Consider the following 15423-nt stretch of genomic DNA (forward strand, 5'->3'; position numbering starts at 1 on the left):
CACAGGGAGGGTCCTGGGGGGAGGGGGGCAGGGGTGCACACAGAGGCTTTGAGCTCTTTCAAGGAGCATCGTGGGAGGGAACAGGGACACGCAGGAGGCTCTGGGGCACGTGGGAGCAAACGCTGGGGCTCTGGGAATGGACAGGCAATGGGGCTTTGCTCCCGTGGAAGATGGGGTCAGCGTTACTTTGTTCTGGCCATCAGCAGCACCGAAGTCCCAGCTCATCCCAGGGGACAACAGCAGCCACACGGCTCTATTGCAATGTGGGTCACCCCGAGGTTACGCCTCAGTTTCCCCACCCCCAGCAGCGACGGCTGCAACGCAAAGAAACCCCACGGTGAAAATCGTGCAGATTGGGGGGCTGCTGCAGCACGAGGATGGAACCCCAGCGTGAGTTTCCTCGCCCCGGCAGCACGCTGCAGCAAAAGCCGGAGGAAAGCAACCGTGCAACGCTGGGAAGGTGCCAGCCCTGCGGGGGGGGGGAACGCTGCGGGCCGGCTGCGTGCAGTGCAGTGCAGTGCAATGTAATGCAATGCAGTGCGATGTAATGCAGTGCAATGTAATGCAGTGCAGCACAGCCCGCACCGCAGCTGCTGCAGCGCCACGAAAGCGCGCGCGCGGCGTTGTCCCGGCAACGGGGTGGGCGGGGCGTGGGCGTCACTTCCGGGCGCGGCGGCGGTGGGCGGGGCTTGCGGGGGCCGCCATGCAACGCCAGCGCCGCCCCCGCCTCGGCGGCCCGCAGCGGCCGGGAGTCCCGTAGGAGCTCCGAGCGGGGCGAGGCGGGGGGGGGGCCGGGGTCGGGCCGAGGAGAGCATCTGGCATGTGCAGGTATTTGGGGGGGGGGACGGGATTTGGGGGGGGGCTGCGGGGGTCCGGTGTGCGCTGGGATGGGGGGAGCGAGGGAGCAGCGGGGGGAGCGGGGGAGGAGGCCGCTGTGTGCGGGGCTGTGTGCGCTCCGATGGGCCCGGTGCCCCCCCCCGCCCCCTCCAGGTCTCGCTCAGCCTAAGGCTTGCATAGGGCTGGAAGGGCAGCAGGGCGCGCGGTGAGGTCCTGCTGGGGGGGATCCCGCAGCTAAGCCATGTGAGCCATGGGGATGTCCCCCCCCCAACCCGCCACCACCGCTGTGATGTCTGTGTGCGCGGTGTGGTTGTGCCCCCCGGCACCAGCAGTGCTGGTCAGATTGGCTGTCAGGGTGCACACACAGCAAGGACTGCTCACCCCCATCCCCCCCTCGAACCCCCCGGGCCGTGCGGTGACACACAGGTGAGGGCACCACACAGTGCGTGACACCCGGCGTGTGCAAGCACAGGCGTGTGCACCGCCTGCCTCTGCCTGCGTGGCCGCACGCCTGGCCCGGCCTCACAGCCCGAGCGTCCCTGCAGGCGTGCGCCCAGAGGGACCCCGGCAAGCAGCCTGCAGGGGGTGGGGGGGAGTGGGGTCCCTTTAAATATCGCCGTGCGTCCCGTCCCCCCCCCCCCCCCCCCCCCCCCCCCACAAAGCCGAACCTCCACCCTCCCCTCCTCTTTCCCAGCCCTTCAGAGGCAGATGGAGCGGATTCCGCGGGGTGTGGGCTGCTTTGACATTCCTCAGCCTCGAGCCTGTGCCCAAACTTGCAGAAAATAGTCGCTTTTTTTTTTTTTTTCCTTCTTCCTCCCTTCCCCTTTCCCCCCCTTTCCTTTCATTTGGGAGCTCTGTGCTCCAGCTGCACACGCGTGCATTGAGGCCCTCGCCAACACTGGGGGGGGGCTGAGGGGCAGCTGTTTGTGATCCCGGCTCTGTGCTCACCTCACCGGGCTGCAGGGCTGCGCGTGGGCTGGGATGCTTGGAAGGTTTTGGGGGGGGGCTCAACGGGAACATGGGGGTGTCAGAAGCGTGGGCATGGCGCAGCCTTCAGCTTGGGATGGCGGTGGGTGGCGGGTTTGCCCGTGGGTTGTGCCCACACGATGCCGTGTGCCCCCTCTCTGCAGGCTGCCTGCAGGCACACGGATGGTGGCCGCCCCGACCCGTGAGGGACTGCAGGCTGCTCCATGGCAGCCGTGATAAGGACGGGGCCTCCCAGCGCTGCTTCAGATCCTCCCTCGCTCCCAGCGCAGCCTTGAATCCGCCGTCATGAACGGGCTGTCGATCAGCCAGCTCTGCTGCCTCTTCTGCTGCCCTCCCTGCCCCAGCCGCATCGCCGCCAAGCTGGCCTTCCTCCCCCCAGAGCCCACCTACGCCGTGGTCCCCGAGCCGGAGCCCATCGGCAGCACCAGCACCGGATCCCTCCGAGGCGGCGCTGCGGGGAGGTGGAAGCTGCACTTGAAGGACCGGGCGGATTTCCAGTACTCCCAACGAGAGCTGGACAACATCGAGGTGTTCGTCACCAAAAGCAGCCGAGGGAACCGCATCGGCTGCATGTACGTCCGCTGTGTGCCAGGAGCCAGGTGAGTGGTGGGCGCGGGGCTCCCGCCGGCTGCCCCCTCCCTGCCCTGCCCGACCCGGCGCCGCGCTGTGGGGCTCGGAGGTGCCCTGCAGTGCAGGTGAGCTCAGCTCCTGGAACCTGTTTGGCTTGTGGCTGGAACTGGGAATGGGACTGAACAGGTTGAGGGAGGGAGTTGGGGCGCAGCCGCAGGCTATGGGGACCTCGGCGTCCCCTCCTGGCTTGCTGTCCTCGAGGTGCCCTTCTGATGTCACACTGGTGATGTCACACTCCGGTTGCGTGCCCAGCATCTGTGCAAAGCTTCTGTGGAGCCCAGGCGAGCCCCTGGCCCTACAGAGACCACGGGGATGGTCTGCAGACCTCAGCCAGGAACACTCGCAGCCCTGAGGCAAGCTGTGTTTGCGTGGTTCTCTCACTTACTGGGCAAGGTTGATTTTTGCAAAGAGAAGAGCAATAGGATTGGAAGCCAGAAGGGATTTAGGTACAGCTTGCCACAAAGCACCATAGGTCTGTAAGGGAGGAAGAGCTCGATTTGGAATCATTCTGTTGGGAAGGGAGGATGCGGAGTCTGAGGGGCTGTGGGAATTTGTCCGCCCATGGAAAGCAGAGTGAGATGCTTTGCTTGGAGCCTCCAGGAATCCATGGCAGCTTGCTGGGATCTGCTGGGACAGCTGGCGAGGGGCAGTGCGGGGTGTGAGCCAGAGACCCCTGGGTTGGGTGGGTGCTGGGGGGAGCACAGCAGCTGCTCCCTGCGTCAACAGCACGCATGGAGCTGCAGAGCTGCACATGCACGGACTGTCGGTGCTGTGACGGCGCTGTGCCACCGCTGCCTGCAGGAGGCCCAGATGTGGAGTGGGGCAGAGCAAAGTCTGGGCTTTGCAAAGCCTGCGTCACCCTGCGTGGCCCCACGCAACGCAGAGCGCTGCGCCTGCAGGTGTACCTGGCGCATCCAGGCTGCCTGGTGGGGATGTCTGCTCCTGTCCTGTCCTGCTGCGTGTCTCCAGAGAGAGGAAACAGCCACAGGATTGCTCTGCCTGCACATCCGCTGCTGGCCTGCTCCCCATCTGCCTGCGGAAGTGGTGAATGACACACAGGCCCAGGAAGGTCCCGTCTCCATCCTGCTGCTGCCTTCCTGCCAGGGACCACTTGATCCCCACAATGGGGTGGTCCGGTAGCATCCAGCTGCTGGGGCTGAGCTGTGGGCCCGCTTTCCAGGGCTCCCTCTGCCTGCTGTCCTCGTATTTAGCTCTGCTGAACGTTTCTTGCGCTGTAAAGCGTCGTGTTTTCCCTTTCTGCTCCTGGATGGAGAGGCTGAGTTCCCCCTCACCCCGCTGTAGCGCTGCGTGTCCTCTCTGCTCTCTGATCACCAGGCGCTGGGAGCTGAAAGGTGCCGAATCAGAGGCGTCTCCCCCCCTTGTGAGGGGTTCAGGGAGGGGTGGGCCATGCTGCCTCCCCCAGCAGAGGAGAGCTGAGCTTCCATCAGCACGCCGTTCGTGTTAATTTTGATGATGAACATTGTTTTTCCCCTTATGGTGGAAATTTCTTGTGCCTTGTCACTCCCACAATTCACTTCTCTCCCAAGGTCTGGTGTCTTGCCAGACTCAGGAGAGAAAAAAAAAAATCTGCTGTCAGAATTATTACTTAAAATCCCCGTCGGGCGAACGGCCCCAAATCGCGAGCTTTTTTATTTTATTTCTAACCAAAAATAGACTCAAAAACTCCAAGCGAGGCATCGTGCCTCTGGTTTGTGCTGGTAGCGAGCCCCAGCGGCGAGGAAAGTCAGGGCACCTCCAGGGCTGGGACCTCCAGGGCTGGGACCTCCAGGGCTGGGACCATCCCACGGCCGTTCCTCCGTCCCTTTACGCGCTGCGGTTGCAGCCCCTAAATTAACCCTCGCACCCATCCGGCGCTGCAGGTACACGGTGCTCTTCTCCCACGGCAACGCAGTGGACCTGGGGCAGATGAGCAGCTTCTACATCGGGTTGGGCACGCGCATCAACTGCAACATCTTCTCCTACGATTACTCGGGTTACGGCGCCAGCACGGGGAAACCCTCCGAGAGGAACCTCTACTCCGACATCGACGCGGCGTGGCAGGCGCTGCGGACGCGGTGAGCTGGGCAGGAAGGGGGCTGAGCGCTGTGCTGCTGCTCCTGTGCTGATGGTGGTCGTCTGTCGTCCCCCCTCTGTGGGTGTGGGAGGCGGGCTGTCGTTGCCGTGCTGCAGTGATGAGCACGGAGGTGGCTGTGGTGTGGGGCTGGGGGGGCTGGGCTGCAGGAAGAACCCGTCAGGACGGAGCTCTGGAAAACAGGAAACGTCCCTGAGAGGGGCCTGGGATGCTGGTAATGGGAAGGGGGGGCCGGAAGGCTGTTGTGGGGGGTGGGCCTGGATGCTGCGGGGTCTGACCTTGCTCAGGGTGCTCAGTGTCACGGAGGTGTGGTGCTCCCCACCGCTGGCACGCACTGTGTTCCATCTCACCCACTGCAGCCCTGTGCCTCACAGAATCACAGCATTGTAGGGGTTGGAAGGGATCTCCAGAGATCATCGAGTCCAACCCCCCTGCCAAAGCAGCTTCCCTACACCTTACCCCTGCAGGCACTCCTGGCTCACACAGGAGCTGTGTGCTGCCCTGCAGGGCTGTGTGTCCCCCCCTCCTCCCCCATAGCCCTGCTCCCGTTGAGGCTGAGCCCTGACGCCCCACGGCTCTTCTGGGAGCCCAGGCTGCTCCCAGAGGCCACGGTGAGGACGGCCCCTCTGTCTCCTAGACGTGCATTCCCCGAGGTCAGCACCGTGTCTGGGAAAACAATGCGCAACTCTTAATTAACGCTAATTGCTACAGTGTTTGCAAGCAGCTGCGGGAGCAGAGCAGCTGCTTCGTGCCCAGCCTGGAAGAGCTGAGGGAAGGCAGAGGGGACGGAGCCCGGTTTGCACTCTGCAGCGTGCTGTGAGCAGCGCAGGGTGAGGCCTGGGCTGCAGCTCCCGGCGATGGCAGGGTTGCTGATGCTCGGGCCCTGCCCTCTCCTCCTCCAGGTATGGGATCAGCCCGGAGAACATCATTTTGTATGGACAGAGCATTGGCACAGTGCCCACCGTTGACCTGGCGTCCCGCTATGAGTGCGCTGCCATCGTGCTCCACTCCCCGCTCACCTCCGGCATGAGAGTCGCCTTCCCTGAGACCAAGAAGACCTACTGGTTTGATGCCTTCCCCAAGTGAGTGCCTGAGGAGGAGGGACTGGGGTCAGTCCTGGGTGCCAGCCCTGTCTGTGCAGAGGGGTTATGGGGAAAATCAGTGATGGCCTTAAATTGCCCCCCCAGGACCCTCCTGCGTTACACGTGGTCCCCATGCTGGGACGCTGGGACCTGTAACCCCTGCTGAGGGCTCCCGGCATTCCCTGGTGGTGTCACCTCCCAGCCATGCTGTGCTTTCATTCCTTCCCACCAGCTACTTCCCTGCCCCCCTGGGTGCCACCTGAGTCTCTCCCACCAGTATTTGGGGCATTTTTCCCCCCACCCTGAGGAGGGCAGAGGTGGTGCCTGCAGGCAGGGGTGCAGCAAAATCTTGCTTTGCCTCTTTCCCCTGCAGCCGGGCCAGCAGGACGGTGGTCCCTGAGCTGCACAGTGCGGCCGGGAGCCGCCAGCCCACGCACTGCATCCCGATGGCCTCACTTGGCCTTTGGGCCCTGGGGACTGGGATGGGAAGGGCCTCGTTGCCAGGTTGATCCCCACACAGGGTCGCAGTGTCCAGGGCCGGTTTCCCTCGGCCCTGCCTGGGTCCCACGGGGCTGCTGTCATTGCTCTCTTGTCCTCAGCTGTTGCTCTGGCGGCGATCTCAGCGCTGGCAGAAGCTCCACATCCCCGTGCTCGGCTGCGATCAAAGAGCATTTCCTGCTGCCTTTCCCCGGGGGGCTGTGCTTTAGGGGGCAGGAGGGCTGCCTCGATCCCTGCACTCACCCCCTTTTGTCATCTCTCCCCTTCCACTTTCTTGGCAGCATCGAGAAGATCTCCAAAATCACCTCTCCTGTCCTCATCATCCATGGCACCGAGGATGAAGTCATCGACTTCTCCCACGGCCTGGCTCTCTTTGAACGCTGTCCCAAAGCTGTGGAGCCGCTGTGGGTGGATGGGGCCGGGCACAATGACATTGAACTCTACAGCCAGTACCTCGAGCGCCTTCGGAAATTCATCTCCCAGGAGCTGGCCAGCCAACGCAATTAGCTGGAGGATGGGGCAGGGTGGGGGGCTGTCGCGTGTTCGTCCAGCTCTCCCAGCGCTCCCAGTCCCTGCTGCTGGAGGCACGGTGGGTTTCTACAGCCCCAGCCTCGGGAGCCTTGAGCGGACAGTGCGTTTCCTCTGGGGTGCAGCACAGCTCTCCTCCCTCCCTGCGTCACCCGGTGCTGCTGGCATCACAGCTGGGCAGGTTGGAGAGGGCAGCTCGCTCCTCCTTCCCCGCTGGGCAGAGCGGAGCCCCTCCTGATGGTGAATCTTCAGCTTCGGACACGTCCTCATCCCCTCTTCTGAAACAGTGAACTGTTGAATTCCTCCCGGCTGCTCTGCTGCTCCTACTGTAGCAATAAGGCGAGTTGGGCTGGGAGCAGCCACAGGGTGAGCCTGTCCCTGGTGTCACTGCGTGGCGGAGGAGGGCGCAGCTCCTTCTGTGCTGGTTGCAGCAGATGCCTGCTGCTGCTCCCTGCCTGGGGCAGAGCTGTGGCCCCATAGGGGGGGATTGAGGATGCGTGGAGGAGATGCCCCCCACCTCACAGCCCTCTGCTCAGCCCCGCTCTGCCTTCTTGGAACACTCCCCGTGTTCAGGTCCTTTCTGTGACACTCCTTCCCTCTCCGTCCCCTCAGAGCGGGGTGAGGAAACCAGGCACCAAATAAAGAGCTGAGGTTTAGAGTTTTACCCGTGTTGCCCTTCTGCTGGGGGCTGGGGCTCTGATCCCCTGCTCTCCCGGCTGAGCTGTGTGTCTGCTGGGCCCTGAACTCATCCCCAGCTCCAGCCCTGCGGCACCAGCAGGTGAGGAAAGGAGCATGTGGGAACAGCCCTGAAATCATCTTGCACCGGCCTATGGGGCAGCAGATCCTCGTGTGGGGCTCCCAAGCCATTTCCCCATCCCCTCCTCCCTGCTGTGGGGCTGCGGGCTCATGTGAGGAGCAATAATCTCACTAAGCTGCCCTGGGCCTCACGCTCAGAGCACTGCCGTGTGCCTTTTGTTTAGGGCTCAGATGGGACCACGGGGGTCCCTGCTCCCACAAACCCCTCTTTCCCCCCCCCCAGAACCCCCCTGTGCCACCCACAGGGGCCAGGCAGTCGTTAAGCCACGGTTTCACGTGTGCTGGGAGCACTGTGGGCACTCAGCCCTGCTCCCCATTCCCTGACCCCGAGGAGCGGGGCTGGAGCAGCGCCCTGATCCCCACACAGAGGCGTTGTTGTGTGCGCCGGGTGTATTTTTATCCTCTTAGTGCTGCCTGTTGAGCTGTGGGTGCTTTGGAGCAGCCCCGCATCGCCAGCAGGATGCCTTGGGGGGGTTGGGTTCCTGGGGTGAGGGGGGGACCTCAGGGCAAATTGTGGCTGCGTTTGTGGTGTCTGGAGTTCAAAAAGAAGAGCAGAAAAGTTCAGCCCTGCCCCTAAAGTCCAGAGCCAAGTGGGAGGTGTGGGCTGTGTGGACTCCCATCAGTGGGCCGTGGGGCTGGGCCCGATGCTGCTCACAGTGATGGGAGGAGGGAGGTGTGGGGTCCCCACAATGCAGGAGCCAGACCCACCTCAGGGGTCCCGTGCACAGCATCCCCACAAACAGGGCAATGGGACGCATCCCCAGGTGTGGGGGGGGATGCAGCTCAGGCTGGGCTTGGGGAGCCTGGGGGTCTCAGCCAAGAGGGGTTTAAGTCTTTGGGGCATAAAGGAGCCTTTTGATGGCCAGGGCCTGCGTGCTGTGGTCATGGGACCCCGCTCACAGTCCGAGCTCAGTCATGGGATCCAGGAAACCGAATTAAAGCGTCTTAAGGAGCTTTTTTTCCGAGCTCTGCTCTGTTTTTTTTTCACGTGCTCGTCATATGAACAAAGATGGTATAAAAGGATGGCGGGGACGGGGCCGTAGCGCTCAGGTTGGGAGTGGGGAGGGGGACAGAGGAGGGAGAGCAGGGCGAGGGGCTCAGCACAGCGCCGGATGGGATGGAGATGGAAGGGGAAAGGAGAGGACAAGGATGCTCCGCAGCAGCACCTGGCTCGGCCCCACCAGGTGAGTGAGGCAGCGATGGGGCTGGCAGGGCTGGCTGGGGTGGGGACAGCATCGTGAGCATCCCCGTGCCCAGGGCTGCACCCAGAGAGAGGCCTTGGTGGGACGGGGGCACAGCATGGGGATGGGGGTGGCTTTGGGGAGCCCTGTGGGGTCTGCAGGCACCACTCGTGTGCACGCAGGCAGTCACCCACTGCAGGACAGGCAGGTGAGCTCAGCTGCACAGACTGCACCCACATGGCTGCAGATGCACGCGTTCCCCCGCGCTGCCCTTCATAGAATAGAATCATAGAATCATAGAATCACCAAGGTTGGAAAAGACCTAAAAGCTCATCCAGTCCAACCGTTCACCTATTCCCAATAGCTCCTACTAAACCACGTCCCTCAACCCAACATCCAGTCTTTCCTTGAACACCCCCAGGCTCGGTGACTCCACCACCTCCCTGGGCATCCATTCCAGTGCCTGACCACCCTTTCTGAACAGCAATTCTTCCTCATGTCCAGCCTGAATCTCCCCTGCTGTAGCTTGAAGCCATTCCCCCTGGTCCTATCACTGATGACACGAGAGAAGAGGCCGACCCCCACTGCCCCACTCCTCTGCTTTGCTTTGCAAACCCAGCACTCAACGCCCAACCCCTGGAACCCAGCACTTCCCACCCCCACGTCCCAAACCAACCCCTGGGCTGCGGGGTGGCCCTGAGCTCCCCTCCCGTGGAAGCAGAGCGCTTTGGGGGATCCCCACAGCCCCGCTCCCCTCCCGGCTCACTTCTCTCCTCCCTCTGCAGGAGCGCTCGCTATCCGCGGAGCAGTGCAGCCCCTCGCTCCCGTGAGCTTCCCTTTGTCATCCTATGCCTGAGCGATGCCTGGAGGCTGGGACGGTGAAGGGAGGCCCACGGGCTGCCACGGCCCTGCAGCGATACGTCCGGACGAGGCATCTGTGGGGCTGGGGGTGCTGGGAGCATCCCTGGGGGCTGGGGGCACCCAAAGGGTTGCAGGGATGCTTGATGGGGGGACCGGGGCGGGGGAATGGGACACGCAGCCCTGTGCTGAATAGCTCATCCCTGGCCCTGCAGGACGATGTTCTGGCAGCTCTGAGAAATCACCTTTTCTCCAAGCATCGCTCCTCTTCCTTTTTCCCTTTCTCCTTTCACTTTTCTTTTTGTTCCCTCTCCTTTTTCCCTTTCCGTATCCCCCTTTTCTCTTTTCCATTTTTCTTCCCCCCCCCCGACCCCCCTTTCCCCTCTTCTATTTTCCCTTTTCCTTTTCCCTTTCCCTCTTCTTTTTCCACTTCCCTCTTCCATTTCCCTTTTCTCCTTCTTTTCCCTTTTCCTTCTTCCCTTCCCCTTTTCCTATTCCCTTTTCCCATTCCCATTCTCCTTTTCCCTTTCCCCATTCCCCCTTTCCCTTTTCCTACTCCCATTTCCATTTTCCCTTTTCCTTTTCCCTCTTCCTATTCTCTTTTCCTCCTTCCCTTCCCCTTTTCCTATTCCCTTTTCCCATTCCCATTTTCCCTTTTCCTTTCCCCTTTTCCTATTCCCTTTTCCCATTTCCATTTTCCCTTTTCCTTTTCTCTCTTCCTATTCTCTTTTCTTTCCTCCCTTCCCCTTTTCCTATTCCCTTTCCCTTTTCCTACTCCCATTTCCATTTCCCCTTTTCCTTTTCCCTCTTCCTATTCCCCTTTCCCATTCCCTTTTTCCCTTTCCAGTTCCATGTTTCCATTTCCATTTCCCTTTTTCCTCACCCCTTCCTCTTTTTCCCTTTTCTTTCCCCTTTCCCATTTCCCCTTTTCTTCCCCCCTTCCTCTTCCTCCTTTTTCTCCCCTCTTCCCCACTTCCCACCCATTTCCCCCTCTCTTCACAGCCTTACAAACTCTGGTGACACCATTCCTGCGCCCTGGGGTTGTGCTGAGACCGCAGGAACATCAAGCAGAGATTTGCAACATGAGAACCTCCCAGTGACCCAAACACGAGGATTTCCCCTCAGTTCTTTATATTCATACACATCTGTGCGCGTGGCTTTACTTTATATTCCCTCGTCTTCACCTGAGCTGAGCACGATGGAGGTGGGGATCATAGAGGCACAGAAACGGCGTCGCTCAGCGTTTCTGCGTGAGCTGAAGTTGCACTCAATACATTTTTCTCTCTGATATAAAAATGAGCTGAAGTTGCACTCAATAAACGTTTCTCTCTGACACAAAAATGGAAATGCTGTCCTTTTTTGGGGGGGAGCGGGGCTGTGGGCTGCACACATGGAGCAGCCCTGGAGGTGCCTTAGGAAGGATGGGGATGGCTGTCGTGTTCTGATGGCGGCTCTTTTGGGGGCTGTTGTTGAGGTGGCGTCATTAATAGAGATGTGGGGTTCTGTCAGGGTTGTGGTTTAGGATTAGGAGTTCATTTTAGGGGCTATAGTAGTCAGGTCAGGGTTACGTCAGGGATATCAGGGCTCTTGATAGGGGCAGGGTTGTTAGGCTGTGGTTAATTGTAGGGGTTCAGTCTGGATTAGGGGCGTTAGGGCTACAGGGAGGGTTTAGGATGAAGAGTTGGGGGGTCAGGGTTAGTGTTTTTAGGTTAGGATTTGGGTTATTTGGTTTCTGGTTACGGTCAGGGTTAGAGTTAGGATTAGGGGTTACTTTTGGGGAGGTGTTGGGTTAAGAGTTATTGGTGTTGTTAGGGTTAGGGTATGGCTACAGTTAGGGTTAAGCTGTTAGGGTTTGGGGCAGAGTTAGGAGAACAGTTATGTGACTTTTTGTTAGGATCAGGGCTGGGGCTTGAATTTGGGTTACTGCATTAAGGTCAGGGTTATGGCTGGTTGTGGGGCTGGGTTAGGATTAGAGTTATTACAGCTTTGGTTTTGGGCAGGGGTTACGGTTTAGGATCACGGCTATGGTTGAGGTTGGTTGTGGTTAGGGTTTAGGATCATGGCTATGGTTGAGGTTGGTTACAGTTTTGCTCCCTGAGCTCCTCCTGAGCAGACCACAACCGCCAGGCTCCATTCTACAAGCTGCTCCCAGCTTCCCATCCCTCACTCTGCACGCATAACTCAACCCCCGCCTGCACGTGGAGGTACACGAGGGCTGAGTGACACGGCGGCCGCCATTTTGCTGCCGTTCCCGCCCTTTTCCCCACCCCGTTCCCGCCCTTTTCCCCACCCCGTTCCCGCCCTTTTCCCGGCTCAGGCAGCGCCGCGGACAGCTCTGTGCGGGCAGCGGCGTCTCCAGGGGTCCTTCCCGCCGCCGGGCCCGGCGCCTCCAAGATGGCGGCGGTGTGAGGCGGAGGCGCCGTCTCCGCTCCCCGCCCCGCGGCCGGCGGGATGCTGCGGTCCACCGGTTACTTCCGCGGTATCGACTGCCCTTTCCTCACCGCCGCGGAGGGTCCGCCGTGCCGTCGGCCCTACTGCCATTTCCGGCATCCTCCGGTCGCGGCGGCGCGCTGCGGAGCTCAAGGGGCGGGCGGCGCGCTGGGCCTCGGCGCAGGTACGGGCCGGGCCGCAGGAACCGAACCTTGCCGCCTTCCTTTACCACGGAGCGGCCCCGTGAGGGGAGGCTGCGGCTCCGGGCGGTTCTCGCTGCGGCGTTTTGGTGTCGTTCGGGTTTCTTGCCGAGGCCTGGAGCGGTGGGGTGAGGGGCGGCGGCTCGGTGCTGGGTAAAGCCATGGGGAAGGAGGGGTGTTTACGTGCTCGGGGCGGTGAGGTTCTGTGCACGGAGGTGGGTGCCCCACAGCGCTGGGAGTGCGTGGGTTCACGGCTTTGGGCTCCTGATCTCTGCCCACTGCACGGGGCTGGGGGGATCTGGGTCCTTCCCGACCCCGGGCATCCTATGGCTGCAGCCATCTTCCTCCTGACCCCAAGGAGCAGCTTTGTGAAATAACTGCTGCCTGAGGACAGCCTGTCTGTGTCACAGCTCTATTCCCGTGCCTTTTCCTGGCCCTCCAGGCGCACAGCTCACACGGCAGCTGTCACAGCCCTTCTGCAGCACTGTGGGGCTGCAGGTCTGTCTGGCCTGGTCTGGTGGCTGACAGCCGGGCCTGCCCTGTGACGACCTGTGGGGAGCCCCAGAAGGGCCTCGGTGAGGTGTAGAGCACTGCCAGCTTTCTCAGATGGAGCTTGGCTACAGAACAGATAGCTGTTGTTCTGCTCAGTCCTTCCAGCATCTCTCATTTTCCTTAGTCATTATTCTCTGATCTGCTTGTTTTCTTGCAGAGAAAAGCCTGTGTTCTTCTCCCCAGAAGAATGCTGTTTGCTTTCTTACTTTAAGGCTAGCATGTATGGCCTTAAAGACTTCAAGCCCAAGTTGTCAAAGTTTGGGTTTTTCATATACTTGGAAGATTAACAATTCCTCTTATCTCCCCATTACAGAATCATCTTACCCTGGCAGTGGTTTAATGTAAAATAAAAGCAGCACATCCAGAGCTGTCACAGTCAGACACACACAGTACGATAACAACGATCTGCAAAGCTCCATTCGAGCTCCTCGGGGGAGGTGCTCCGTGTGCTTGATGCTGTCATTACCTGTTGGCATATTATTTTGGTGCCTTTAAATATCTGCACACTGTCACTTCTGGAACGAGGTTTTGCTCATTTTGCTCTGCCACCTGGAACAGATGCTGCAGCTGCACTAAATAAATCCAGTGCTGTGGGTTTGGGGATTTTTTTGGTGGATTTTTTTTTTATTTTGAATAGTTTCAGGGTTTTTTGCTTATGAAATGGGGAAGCGAAGGTTGGTCTTTAGTTAAAAACCTCCTTGGTGCATCTGGGAAGTTTGCACAGCTTCTCATAGCGAGTAAAAAGCGAATCATAGAATCATGGAATTGCTCAGGATGGAAAAGACCTTAAAGATCATCAATTCCAACCACAACCTAGCTGTGCTCCCTAATAACCCACGGCTAAATCATGGCCTTGAGCACCACATGAGTGGCAATGAGAGAAGTCCTGCTTGTGTTAATATAGGCTTGCATGCATTAGTGCCCCAGAAATCAGTGTTTTTGGGGTGGCAGAGAGGTTTATTTGGCGTTTGCAACCACAGCTCTGCAAATTCTGCCTCTGCTCAGGTTGGGCTTCAGCCCTTTTTTTCTGTGCTAATTTAGGCCGAGAGATGGGAAAGAAACGGTGACACTGCTGCCAAGTGTTGGCCTTCTGAAGGGATGTGGGGTGCTGTGCAAGGTGCCTGATGTCTGTAGAACGTTTGTGGGGTGCTCTTGGTGTGGCTGAGCATCATTTGATGGCTTCAGATGCAGAGGTGCTGTCCTTCCTTCCATCTGAAGCCGTGCAGACTGGGAGATGTGTTTAAAATCTACACTAGGGGGTGTTGGAGTTTCACTGGCAACCAGGCAACCATCTTGTGGAGAGCAGGTTGCTGCCAGCCAGCAAAGCTGCTTCTCTTGTTTTGAAGTAGCCCTGCTGCAGTGCATTTTTGACCTATTTAATTACATTGCTCAATGCTTTAAGACCTTTTTTTTTTTTAACCAAAGCAGGTGGTTCCTACACCAAGAGCTGCAATGCAGATCTGTGGGTTGTTTTGTTTTTGGGGGGAGAGAGGGGGGGAGAGCCTAGAAAAAAGGATAACATCTAAAGAACCAGCCTGTGAAGCGTATTGATTCCGTGCTGGTGTTTGCTTTGATGTTTGAGGATCACCTTAGGACTGGCAATAACCCCCAAACTCTTGGTAGATCTTGTGTAGCTTTGAAGTAGCTTTTGAAAACGGGAGGAGTGGAGGTGTGATGGAGGCTGGGGATGTGTGCCAGGCAGAGCCCAGAGGGCTGGGGAAGGGGGATGTGGGCAGTGCAGTGCTGTCCCCACTTCTCTTTGTCACCATTCCGCACTCCTCGAGGCGCGCAGCGCTGTAACAGATGATCTGTGATTCTTCAGCAGGGCTGGGAGGTGGGACCTGAGCCTGTAAAGGGCTGCGAATCCGCAGGCTGAAGGTTCTCATCCTGACTGGGGCTGAAGTGCTTTTTCCAGCTCTGAAGTGACTGAAATCCACCTGCTTCAGAGCAGGATGAAAAGCTTATCGAACGCGTGTGAAGCGCTTTGAAAGCGGGCCGTGTAAGTGGGAGGGAAGGGCTGCCTCCTGTCCTAAAAGCGTCTCTTCAAGCTGCAGAGGAGAAAAATAGGTCTGGCTTTAAAGTCTAGGTCCTGAGTATGCTGAAAGGCATAAAAGAAGCATAATGCAGCACTTTGCAAATACTGTAAGGAAACCCAGCTCTCGGGCACGGCAGTTTTGGAAGGAGCTGCCAGGAGATGCTTGAGAAGTGGATGGGATCTGAGCCCGGAGCAGGAAGCCACAGCCAGGCCTGCAGAGCCGAGCTGCTCTGTGTGCTGATCCCGGAGCTGGGCTGGGGGTGCTGGGCTGGGGGTGCTGGGCTGGGGGTGCTGGGCTGGGGGTGCTGGGCTGGGGGTGCTGGGCTGGGGGTGCTGGGCTGGGGGTGCTGGGCTGGGGGTGCTGGGCAGGCTGCTCCTCCGGTCTGAAGCTTTCTTGCAGCACACGTTTTCTGTTTGGATGGGCAAAGCTTTACCGATCAGATCTGTTTGAAAGGTGTCTCTGTGTGTCTTGAAGGAGGGAAGATTGAGGTTGGATGTTAGGGGGAAGTTCTTTAACAGGAGAGCAGTCAGGCCCTGGAACGGGCTGCCCAGGGAGGTTGTGATGCCCCATCCTTGGACGTGTTCAAGGCCAGGTTGGACGGGGTCCTGGGCAACCTGATCTGAATGCGTGTGTTTGGTGGCCCTGCTGGGCAGGGGGGTTGGAACTGCGTGATCCTTGAGGTCCCTTCCAACCCGG

At 59.4% G+C, this 15423-nt stretch overlaps 2 protein-coding genes across 7 annotated transcripts in view; both read left to right on the top strand.

Moving 5' to 3' along the window:
* The first annotated feature begins 683 nt into the window (after positions 1-683).
* On the top strand, positions 684-7318 carry ABHD17A (abhydrolase domain containing 17A, depalmitoylase). The gene is made up of 5 exons (XM_052702816.1): positions 684-828; positions 1968-2423; positions 4335-4529; positions 5449-5628; positions 6408-7318. Exons 2-5 carry the CDS (start codon positions 2110-2112, stop codon positions 6631-6633), a joined length of 915 nt encoding a protein of 304 aa, XP_052558776.1. The 5' UTR covers positions 684-828; positions 1968-2109; the 3' UTR covers positions 6634-7318.
* Positions 7319-11873: 4555 nt separating this feature from the next.
* Positions 11874-15423, top strand: part of REXO1 (RNA exonuclease 1 homolog) — a 33397-nt gene continuing 29847 nt past the window's right edge. For 5 of the 6 annotated variants that reach the window (XR_008210944.1, XR_008210945.1, XR_008210946.1 and 2 more), the window contains exon 1: positions 11874-12123. Coding sequence is in view for 1 of the 6 variants with exons in the window: in XM_052702746.1 (XP_052558706.1) it covers positions 11961-12123 (163 nt within the window). In the remaining 5 variants the exon portion in view is untranslated. The remainder of the gene's footprint in view (positions 12124-15423) is intronic. The other variant, XM_052702746.1, reaches the window with a different exon arrangement.

This window comes from Tympanuchus pallidicinctus, unplaced genomic scaffold (genome assembly GCF_026119805.1).
Source record: "Tympanuchus pallidicinctus isolate F22 unplaced genomic scaffold, pur_lepc_1.0 scaffold46, whole genome shotgun sequence".
Taxonomy (NCBI): Eukaryota; Metazoa; Chordata; class Aves; order Galliformes; family Phasianidae; genus Tympanuchus; species Tympanuchus pallidicinctus.